Source organism: Natrix helvetica, assembly GCF_964273705.1.
Source record: "Natrix helvetica genome assembly, chromosome: Z".
Taxonomy (NCBI): Eukaryota; Metazoa; Chordata; class Lepidosauria; order Squamata; family Natricidae; genus Natrix; species Natrix helvetica.
In genome coordinates, this window is record NC_138554.1 from 102,161,104 (window position 1) to 102,173,233 (window position 12,130).

Sequence of the window (12,130 nt, forward strand, 5' to 3'; positions counted from 1 at the left end):
TTTGCTCCATTTTACAACATTTTTGCCACAGGTGTTAAGTGAATCACTGCAGTTGTTAAGTTAGTAATGTGTTTGTTAAGTGAATCTCGCTTTCCCATTGACTTTGCTTGACAGAAAAACACAAAAGGTGATTACATGACCATGGGACATTGCAACCATAAGTATGAGTCAGTTGTCAAGCATCTGAATTTTGACCACCTGACCTTTGGAATGCTGCAATGGTTGTAAATGTGAAAAATAGTCATAAATCACTTTTTTCAACCATGTTGTAATTTTGAATAGTCTCGAAATTAACTGTTGTGGACTGAGGACTATCCGTATTACAACTAAATGGCATCAACACTGACAGACAATAATCAACAGGAATCAATCAAAGAGCCACCAAGACCACTCCCACCAACATTGACAAGGCAAGTCATCAGTATATTAGAGCCGTGATGATGCAGTAGTTAGGATGCAGTATTGCAGGCTAACTCACTGTTCACTGCCAAGAGTTCGATCCTGACTGACTCAAGATTGACTCAGCCTTACATAGGTCCGAGGTTGGTAAAATGAGGACCCAGATTGTTGGAAACAATATGCTGACTCTATAAACCACTTAGAGAGGGCTGTAAAAGCACTGTGAAGCGGTATATAAGTCTAAGTGCTATTGTATTACTGTATAAAATGAGAGCAAATCCCATTTCCCATTAGCACTGACAATGTTACATAGTTTGATAATAAAACATTTGCAAGAAAACAACCAAGCTCAAAGAGCATCAAGGACCCCACAGTTCAATCCTGAGCTACAGATATTCTTTTCTATCTGTTGTGATACCACAAACCTACAATGTGCATTATTTAGCAAAATACTAATTTGCAAAATGTTTGTGGAATGCCCTAATTAGTTAAATTATTAACAGGAGGTGCTGTGGCTCAGTGTCTTAATGATACTGGAAATCTGCTCTGGTGATTTGAGTCCCAGCACTGCATGGCAAAGTGAGCCCCTATTACATTCCTCAGCTTTGGCCAACCTAGCATTTTGAAAGCATGTTATTTGCAAGTAGATAAATAGGTACCACTTCAGAGGGAAAACAACCAGGTGCTTCGTGTGGATGGTCAGAACCCAACTGGTGATGGACCTTCCGAGATGCAACACTTGTTTGTAAGATGACTTTGGTGGAGGAAGAAGAGCCCAGATGCTGCTGCTGGATGCTGTGCATCTTTCTTTCTGGTGTGAATCTAGCTCATCCTCTGTGATGCACTATGGATAGTGCGCAAGCATGAACAAAATGGATTAGCAGTCTCAGGCAGCCAAAACCTACTATTCTGTGCTAACATCTGCAAGCTATAGTTACATTGCCAAATGCTAAATAAAATAAATTAGTTAAAGACAACAATCAAAAACTGTAATTTAATGAAACTGCACTAGATATTCTCCTGACTTCTAATAGCAGCTGAAAAGTTAATATGGAAGAGAAAATCATACTTACAGAAGTTGTATACTTAGGAATACAAAACAAACACATAAAGTTAGTATGCTGGTGAGATTCTGAAGCATTCCTCAATGATTGCAAAATTATATTAGCTGATATATTATTCTGATACTAATTTGTCTATTGTATAGCAAAATTATACCAATTTGTTTTCCATAAAGCCAATTAAAAATGTTTTTTTTATTTCCTGGTTCATTACGTATTTCTTAGATCTTTTCTGTATATTATTTCTTGAAGTTAAAAGTTTGATATGTCTTCCACTGGAACCTCTACTAGAGTCAATAACTTACTTTCTGCTTCCAGGATTTCCAGAAAATTTGATTTTCTAAATTTAATTGTTTTTGGAAATTTATATTAACTTATATCTTGTCCTATATCTTATAGAAGATATTTTTAGTTGGACTGGACTGACAACTTTCAGATATGCTTTATCACCTCATTGAATTTCATTATGCAGTTGAACATTATGGAGCTTTGTAACGTTTTATTACTTCTACATAAATTATCATCAGCATCATAATAAAAAACAAATTGTAACACAGCAGTATATAAATAAGTATTTTTCTTTTTCTTCACATAAGTAGCCCAACTATCTGAACTTTGCATTTGCAGGCACCTGAGAATTCCTTGATAATGGAACATGCAACAGTCATTCTTCATGTTGACTGGGATTCAATGAATAATTTTTGGTGTGCTAAAGGGGTTGTGCAAAAAAAAATATGAAATAAGAATGAAAAGTATAAATTTTGAACAAGAGATCCACTTACACCACATTATTAGTACTTATCTTTCAATGTAGCAAAATGGATTGCTGTTTGAAAACCCAAACCTGCTTTGGATTGGTGAATAGTGGTTTTTCATATCACATTTTGGTCTAACTTCTACAAACTTCTGTTCCTGGTTTAATAAATACAACTAATGGGATACTTGGGCATTGACAAGTGCATAATAAAATCCCTCCAATGCTAGTAGCTGATTGTGAGTTCCTTGTTCCACTACACTGCCATTTTGGATGACTGCTATGATATCAGAATTCTGGATTGTTGACAATCGATGAGCAATAACAATGCAGGTTCGGCCTTTTCGAGCTTCATCTAATGCTTTCTGGACAACCTGTACTCAAAGACAAAAGAGAAATATCCTTATAAAAGCACTAGAGGTACACTTTCCCCCCCAGTTTAGGTCATTTCTCAAACAATGGCAAATTGCTTACCCATGAAGTAGGAAGTCAGCTATGGCTAGTTCACTCACCTTTTCGCTCTCTGTATCCAGAGCTGACGTGGCCTCGTCTAGAAGAAGAACTGCTGGTTTTCGGACAAGGGCACGAGCAATAGCTATTCTTTGCTTCTGTCCTCCTGAAAGCTGTGCTCCTTTATCCCCCACTCGAGTATTGTATTTCTGGTTTTTAAAAATAGAACAATGTCGGTATTGTAAGAGAGTCAAGAATCCAAAGATAGTTTTCATAATTCTAATATCAAGTAATGTTTGTAAATTAGGAAGAAAGAAAAATGAATGTAAATACCATTAACAAATGATAATGATTTGGATGATAACAAATCAGTTTCCTAATCTTTAAAATACAATTTTGTCATTTTTCACAGGAATAGAAATTTCTGCAATTTGGTGCCACACTAATTGTGTAGCAAATTCTTGATTGGCATTTTTTAAAAAATGACTTTTTTCAGCATCAGAAAGATTATTTATTCAGTCACAATATTTTTTCAACAAATCTTTATATATATGCTAATGATAATGATAGGGACTCCTCCAGGTGCCGTCCACTAGGCTGTGCCAGCGGGCGACGCCTAGGGGAAGAGCCTTCTCTGTGATGGGCCTGACCCTCTGGAATGACCTTCCCCCTGACATTAGAACAACCACGGACTTCCGCTCCTTCCGTAAGAAGCTAAAAACCCACCTCTTCCAGCTAGCCGGCCTGGCCTAATTCCAGCCTTCCCACCTCAGTTTTGGTTTTTAAATTTTATGATTGGTTTTATGGGCTAGTTTTTAATTTTTATAAATTGTACAGGGGTTATTTAATTTAATTTTAATTATGTATATTATTGTCTGGATGGGTTTTTTAAATTTATACCTGTACACCGCCCCGAGTCCCTCCGGGGAGAGGGGGCGGTCTAGAAATCTAATAAAATGAATAAATGAATGAAATGAATATAGAATCAGTGATGACAATTTTCAAATTTCAACCTAGAAACACATGATGAATCATATGATCCTCAGATTACAATGATAATAGATTTGAAGGGGCCAGACTGAAGCTCACTCCTGGCACCACAAAATAAATAATTAAAAACTAGACTCTTTAAATCACTCGACAAACTAGGGAGCAAGTGAAAATTTACATGGTTGTGATACACAAAAATGTCAATGACTATTGTGAACACAGTCCAAAAAACCCAGACACTCAAAAACCCAGCTAACATTGATTTTAAGGTTATGCCTGTCAAACAGAGAACAAGAGGACACAAAGAAGAATATATCCTCCTCTTGGTGGTTGTTTGGTAACCCTACATTTGGCATAAGTTCCCTCACTTTTTCTAAATTCCAAGTTATAGATTTCAAATGAGGTTATGGTACCTGCATTACCTGTAAAATTATCAGTTGAATTTCAAGAAATAGCCTTGTTTTTATTTATTTACTTCTTTGTTTTGCTGGCCATTAATTTAATATCTATACCAGCTGCAATAATTAATGTCATGCAGAAAAAAATATGCTAGATACCTCTGGAAGATTTTCTATAAAATTGTGAATATTGGCTGCTTTGGCTGCTTCTTCAACTTCTTCCTGGCTAACAACTCTGCTGTTATCTCCATACTGGATATTCTCTGCAATACTGCAGTCAAACAGAATAGGTTCTTGTTGTACAAGGCCCAGTCTGGATCTTAGCCACTGTATATGTAGAGATTTGGTATCTACACCATCTGCAATCTGGAAATAGAAAGGAAAGCATGACACATTTCATTGTAAAGTTAAAACTATACTCCTTACAAGTAGGCATACCTGTGCACTGTTCTCCTCTGGAATAAGCAACATGATGCAAAGCAAATGAAAAAAGGTAATAGTAAGCAAAATAAAGTGTTGTAAGAAATATATATATATATATAACTAAATTTAGTTTTCACCAATATAATTCATGGTATCTTCTTATTCTTCATACTTTTATATCCTTGGAAATTGTCCTTGTTTCCACTGTATATTACTTTTTTTGAGAGGTGGGGCTTCCAGTCAGTGTTGAATCCTGGCAACTGCCTAGACTACTCCCGGCAGTCTTCTTGCAAGATTTTAGAAGTTGGTTGCCATTATCTTCTTCCAAGAGCTGAGAGTGATTTGCCCAAGATCACCCAGCTGACTTTGTATCTAAGGCAGGACTAAAACTCTTGGTTTTCCTGTTTCTAGCCAAGGACATTGACTATTATATCAAACAGACTCACTTGCTTACACACCCTGCCTAATACATTACTTTTTCTTCTGTACATTTCACTTCCTTTTTGAGATTCCATCAAGCCTGTCCAACCATAACTTACTTATTTTCTCTTTCTTCTCTACCCATTCTTGCTTTCTTTCATATAGGTTTTGGGGATTCTATTCTCTTTCATTCTCTCTATATAAACAAATAACCGTAGAATACTTCTTTTGTGATGCTTTTGTCTTCCACATTAATTCAGAATTCATACATTCTTAATCCACTTGTTCTTATTTAACTGCCCAATTTCTTAAATATCATATTGGCAGTGCATTCAAATCTTTCGTTTCTTCTCAATTACATATTTTTCGCTTTCATTGTAACACAGTTAGCAAAAGCATGCTCTTTCCCACAGACATTTCACTTTGCATGCAGAAGAGACCTTCATCCTGAGGGGATAGACAATGGCTAAAATGATGGTGATGATGATGATAATGATGATGATAATGATCATTATGTTGATGCAATCTATGAAAATTTGCTGCACATTATTTAGATTCTCAGGCAAATGCTTACAAATGACCATCTAAATAGTGAAATCCTACTCTAGGGACATCATCTACTTGCAGTAAAACCAACCTGTACTCCCCAAATTTTGCTCATCATAATCTCTTGTACTTGTCAAACATCTTCCCTCGCACATTAAATGAACTAATCCTCCTATAGTTGTTAAATTCACCATTGTTTTATTTTGCCATTTTATAAAGACACAATAACTATATCCTTCAGTTGTTGGGCACAGAAACAGCTAAGGTAAGAAAGCCACAGATGTACTCTGTAGGCAAACCTTACATTTTAACATTTTTTTAATTACACTGACTACACTTGCATCTGATCTGCACTTCTACATTCTTACAGGATTTACTGTACAAGTTCCTGTCTTTTGTTTTCTCTGGAATGCTAACATTTGTAGTACTTTTCCCAATTCCATTATTTCAGATATCACTGTTACTCCAGTACAGATCTCTGACACACTTTCCCCCACACTTCAGCTTTATCACAAATCATATTAAAATAGTAGTCAAGATGTCCAAAATGTTCACATTCTTTTATCAAACTGTCTGTCTGGCCTGGATATTATAAAGGTTCATAATCAATTTTACTGACAGAGAAGAACTATTATATCTCTTCATGTGCCACAGAAATGTTTTCAGTAGAACCAAGATCCACTTACCACTTGTCCTGATGCTGGGTCATAGAATCGCTCTAGAAGTTGAATAGAAGTGCTCTTGCCACAGCCACTGCTACCCACGAGAGCCAGGGTCTGGCCCTTGTTAATCTTTACACTGAGCCCTTGCAAAACCTGAACTTCTGGTCTGGTTGGATATGCAAAATGGATATTTTTAAATTCAATGTTGCCTTCAAATTTCTCCTATAGCAGGCAGAGATGAAGAAATAATGAGAACAAACATAAAATGCTATGATTTTGCACAATGTTCTGTGTTTTCCCCCCCTGTACTTCTCCCGTGGTACTAATTGCAATAATATAATTAGTGGTGGAATGGCTGCAGCAATAACAATAATGTAGTTCCCTTCTGTACATATTTATAGAAATAAAAAAATTTATATGGACTAGAATAGTTTTTCAAACTTTTATTCTCCAGATCTTATGAACTAAAATAGTATATCAAAACAACTTCGGTTATTTGACTTTTACATAAGCAGTCTAACATTATTTTAAATTAACTTAAATAAAGAAAAAAAATGAAATATAGGAATTACCCCATTTTTTAAATGGCTATTCTACTTGGCAATATATATTTTCTTGGTCATTTCCACACATGATGAATGGCTCTCTTTTCTGTTACTCCTTTTATTGTTTACAATATACAATGCAGTAAATATTTTAAATGCATTAAAATATGAGGGGACAATTCAATGAAAGTGAACTTTAATTTAAGAATGACTTTAAATTTCCCATTGAAACAAAGAGACTGGAGGAAAACTCTTATAGAAGTAGCTTTTTTCAGAAATAAGTCCCAGGATTTTAAAATGATATGTATTGCATAGTATTGAATGTAACATTGTTTTATTCATTTACTAGATAATTATACAAATGCATAATCAAATTTGCAGAAACCAAAGTTCCTAAGTTAGTATTGTTAGTTGCCATCATACTATTAAAATATGTCAACTCAATATATTAAAGACAGCATAAGCTGTAAGATCTTACTAATTTATCTCCTTCTTCACTATAGCTGTCAATTACAGGCTTTCGATCCAAAAGGTGAAATATTCTTTGGGCAGAAACTTTTGACTTGCTAAAATCAGGTGCAAGAGAATTAGCCTGGCCAGCATTCATTGCAGCAAAAATCACTGATGAAAAAACGCTGGAAATATAAAACAAAAATATGAAAGAGGTGTATCAGAAAAGGATATAAAGGTAAACGTTTAAGTAACAAACTTTGTTGAAGCCATCTGTAAATGGCACTGATTTTGCAACTTGAATTTTATAATGTCAGTCTCTTTAAACAGAACAATTTACTGAGTTTTATATCTTGGAAATAGAGCATACTATGTATTAAATAAGATCAAGTAAAACATTTTGTCTGTAGCTTTGGGTATAATATGCATTGAAATTTTGAATAAAAGCTAGAGCTTGCAGTGCAATCTAATTTGAAAAATTGAAGAAAAAGGATTTCATACTATTCAAGAAGATAATTTAAATCAAGAGCTTGTTTTTGTGGCAGTAATTCTCTTTGTATTTTGTTGGAGAAATTGCAAGGAATTTTAGAAAGGTACATATAAATGTGCCTTATGACAATGTTCTTCATAACTCAAAGATTATCCTATCGGGCAAGCTAACTATCCATCAATCAATCAATCAAAACAAGAACATACAAAAGCTAAGTTGTTATGTTGCAAAAGAGAGAATTTGGAATTCAAAATGATCTTTTGTCAAGATCAAAGTTTATAATGGATAACTTAAGAAAAAGTGTATATCTTTCCCTTCTCAGTGATACACTTACACTTAAATACTGTATCACAAAATTTTAGCTTTTCACAAGTCTTGATAGATATAGTAAAAGCTATTGAGTTAAGGCAGATACTGAAATTATGCCCCAATTATCACTGTAACTTAAACAAAAAATGAAAAGAACAATCCTTCCTCTTTGTTGCTCTTCAGCAAAAAAGGTTTGTAGAATCTGGTGATTCCCACAAACTATCAGAAGCTGTCATTTTAATCTTATATGTAGCTGGCAGGGCTATTGAGGGACTGCATTTCCTAAGTGACATCGACCCATCCCATCAGATCTGACAAAAGTAGTTTGTTATACATTCTGTCCACTAGATAGTGTCATCTGACAGGACCCAGGAGAAGGACCTTTTCTGCTTCTCCCTGTGCTATATAAACCATTATTCCCCAAAAGGTTCAGCTCACCCTAACCTTGATTGCCTTCTAGAAGGGCATGAAGACTGGCATTGCTATTTGACCTGGGAACTGGAAAGTGGTGAGGAGCCCATAAAGTGGCTGTACTGTTCATATGCTTTCCCAGTGACTGCATTGCATGGTTTTAATTGCTTTTAATTGTTTTAACATTTCTTATTGCTTGTATAGCTATTTTATTCTGTGTTTTTTTGTTTGTTTTGTTTATGATTTAATTGTAAGCTGCCCAGGCCATGTGAGACTTATATAGAAGTATGTATTCCTAATTCCTTGTGTATAACACCAATAACGTTTCAGCTGGTGCGTCATTCCGTGATGTCATACAATGACACAAATGCCAATAAACTAATAAAGAAATAATACCATAGAAATGGAAATCCTCCAACTTTTTGGGTGTGTGGTGGGGGGAAGGAAATCTCATGAGATTTGTCCCAAAGGTGCTTTTTCAAGTGGCAACTGGACTTTCTGGGGGTTTTTTTGAAGACATTTTGTTTATCATCCAAGAAGCTTCTTCAGCTTCTTTATACATCCTTCGATTGCCCACCATCTAGTCAGAGCTGAAGTAGCATCTTGGATGAGAAGCAAAACGTTTTCAGAGAAAAAGCAGAAAGTCCAGTTGCCTCTTGAAAAAGCACCTTTGGGACAACCATGACTCAGAAGATTGAGAATCTCCATAGTCATTCATGAGATGTAGCAATCTCATCTCAGAGATCTTGATGTCTCTTATTTTGAAGAATTTCCAGGTTTTTGTACAAAATCTTGAAAAATTATCTGAGAGAATACAAAAAACTATTGATATTTCAAATTCTTCAAATTCAAATTTTACATTTTAAAATTATGTTAATTATTTTTACGTTGTAAGAAAAACAACAAAAGGCAGCCTAGAAAATGGCATATTTATGTGCTCACTGTGTAAGCCTTTCCTTAAACAGTTTATTGACGTGGCTAAGGCATTAATAATATGAACTTTTCCTTCACTTCAGTGAGTGTTTTTGCTTTAAAAGTACACGTATAACCACATATCGACATATCAAAATTGATAACCTCAGTTCGTATTTTCATTACCCTATATAAAAGTGAATATACTCACATAAACAGTTGTTCGAAGTTCATAAAACAATGGGCAATAAGCCATGCTCCAAATCTGAAGACAGCAGCATTTATAAAAAAGTTGAAACTCTGCCCTATGGCATAGGATAATCCATTAATAGGAGCTTTCTTTAGTGTGTCCCTAATAAAAGAAAATAATTTATATAATTCACTATCAATCATAAAATTCAAAACTGACCACCATTTATTAACTATAATGTTGATTGGCTTTATCAAGAGGTGTGGACTTCAACTCCCAAATTCTGGGAGGTTGAAATACAATCTCTTAAAGTTGCTGAAGTTGAGAAACACTGAGTTATGTTAATAATACCTTCCCCAGCAGATCATCTTATTTGTCCAAATATTCTGGATAGAAACATTAAATGTAAATGTTAAAATGTTTATGTTACAATTTCATTTGTGTCTTTGGGTGAGATAGATTACTGCTATGTATGCAATATATAAGTATGAGTGTATTTATATGTACGTGTTAGATCGGGTGAACGGATGAGACAGGTCTCAGGCTTCAATGACAACGAAAAGCTCTTTATTAGACAACTATTTACAAAGCCAGCAGTGGCCTGTCTGACAACCAGCCCTTTTATAGGGAGCTATCAGATGGCTCAGCCAATCGGCTTTGAGTATTTTCCCACCGGAATGGAAGACCTTGGTGGAACCTATTGCTTCAGTCTCAATATGTAACAGTACAAGTATGTGTATGTGTATGTTTAGGTTCATTCATTTTTATTGATGCTTTTTTAAAGAAATTGTTTTTAAAAAAAAGCAATTTAAAGTAGTGACTGCAATGAGGAATATGCATACAAAATATACATATACACACAAACTCACATACAAAAAGTATTAAGAAATAAAAATCTTACTTGTGTGGTTTACATAAGCTTGCTTTGTAGTTCTCAAAAAATCTGTCTTCTCTTGTTAATGACACAACAGTTCTTATATTTTCTACAACTTCTGTTGAAATCTAGATTTGGGGGGAAAGGGAAAATATAAGGCATTCACTGACCTATAAATGTGATGTGTAGCAATATCTACCTAAAGTACAAAACCCATGGGATAGCATACTATAAAACATGTTTTTATAATGAATGGCTCATAATTTATCATGCGTAAATCCAGACAATTGTGATTTATTAAACTATTGTTAAATAAACTAGAGTTTAGACAATTATATTTATTATTTGGTTTATCTCCAAAGGCAATGCAGACCAGCAAGTTAAATCTCTGCCATTCCTTTTTGAAGAAATCTTCTATTAATTAGTTAACTTTCTGAAATCTCTTCACTCTTGCCCTATGTTCTTCATGATGAAGGGAAGGGGGGGGGGATAAGAAATCAGGATGTTTTTCTTCCTCTCCAGAAAGCAAAACAGAAAATATGAGATAAAGTGCTTCTTTGTTTTCCCATTCTGCTGAGCAAAGAATGTTAAGCATTGGTGAATTGGTGACTCCCACCGTGAGAAGGCATTTTTTAGTTTTGTGCAATGAATCTTGCAATGGAGAACAAAAGAATCTTGCAATGGAGGTCAAGGGGAACCCGTGCTTGTCAAATTATTTTAAAGAACAACTCTCAGTAGCTCTAGTCGGTATACAAAAAGGAGGATAGGCATTTCAATTGCACAACATCCAGAGAGCCAGGTTCCTGCACACTTGTTTAATTTGAGTTTTCAAATTGTGCTTCTCCCCAGATTATTTGCTTCAGTATACAGAAGTTTTTGAGTTTGAGTTAAGTGATTTCACATTGCACTGCCTGAAGTACATTCTGAGAAAGGGTGGCATGTCTATAAACAGACTATGTTTTCCTAGAGAAGCACTACTGAGAAAAATGAAGATTTAAGGACCAACTGTGGGATTCAGCTGGTTAGGTTAACCACTTATTAAATTACCTACCCCCAGCTGTCAAAGTTGATCCTGGGCACTGCGCTGCAATGGAGAAATGGGCAACAGAGTGGCTGGTGTGAGGGAAGGAGAAGGCTGCTTTCCCTCCTACTTCCCTTGTGCTGGACACTCCATTACCCATTTCTCCATTGGAGTGCAGCACCCAGGATCCACTTTGATTGAGGGAGGGGGGGTTAATTTAACAACCGGTTCCCCCAAGGTCAGGTTGACTGTCACAGGAGGTTTGTCCCACATGTGTGGTGGAGCTGGAATACAGGGATGGGCCATGCCTCCCACGACAGCCAACCTGACCCTGGGCAAACTGGTTGTTAAATTATTTGAATCCCACCACTGCTAAAGACCATACTAAAGTAGACCATGATGTTGCTGAAATAGTGAATGGATGTAACTCTACTGAAAGTTCAAATCATAGGACATTTCCTGTCTGCTTGTCACCATTATACCCTTAATTTTATCTATGGGTTTATATATGTAGAATATACCCTTCCAGCTTCTTCAAGGGCTTTTTGATCCTGAGCTGCATGACCTTCCATTGATTTCGTTTGAAAAGCATTTGCAACAATGATGAAAGGAATACAAGCTAGGATGAGCAGCGTTAAATGCCAACCATGTGCAAAAGCAATGATAAGAGCTGTCACGAGTGTGAAGAAAGTCATGGTCATTAAGGCCAGTCGACTTCCAGTAGCCTTGAAAATAAACAAGAAAAACAAATTATACCTTTTCAGCAATAAAGCATTCTTTTTATAACATTCATAATAAGACTATCTTCTGGGAGAAGGCTTCATG

At 35.5% G+C, this 12,130-nt stretch overlaps 1 protein-coding gene across 1 annotated transcript in view; it reads right to left on the reverse strand.

Moving 5' to 3' along the window:
* Positions 1–2,390: 2,390 nt before the first annotated feature.
* The window catches only part of ABCB5 (ATP binding cassette subfamily B member 5), a gene marked incomplete at both ends in the record, with an annotated part of 42,017 nt that continues 32,277 nt past the window's right edge, over positions 2,391–12,130 (reverse strand). The window contains 8 exons of the mRNA XM_081970662.1: positions 2,391–2,588; positions 2,727–2,873; positions 4,212–4,418; positions 6,128–6,325; positions 7,127–7,283; positions 9,432–9,572; positions 10,312–10,412; positions 11,827–12,030. Of these exons, the coding sequence (XP_081826788.1) occupies positions 2,391–2,588; positions 2,727–2,873; positions 4,212–4,418; positions 6,128–6,325; positions 7,127–7,283; positions 9,432–9,572; positions 10,312–10,412; positions 11,827–12,030 (1,353 nt within the window). The remainder of the gene's footprint in view (positions 2,589–2,726; positions 2,874–4,211; positions 4,419–6,127; positions 6,326–7,126; positions 7,284–9,431; positions 9,573–10,311; positions 10,413–11,826; positions 12,031–12,130) is intronic.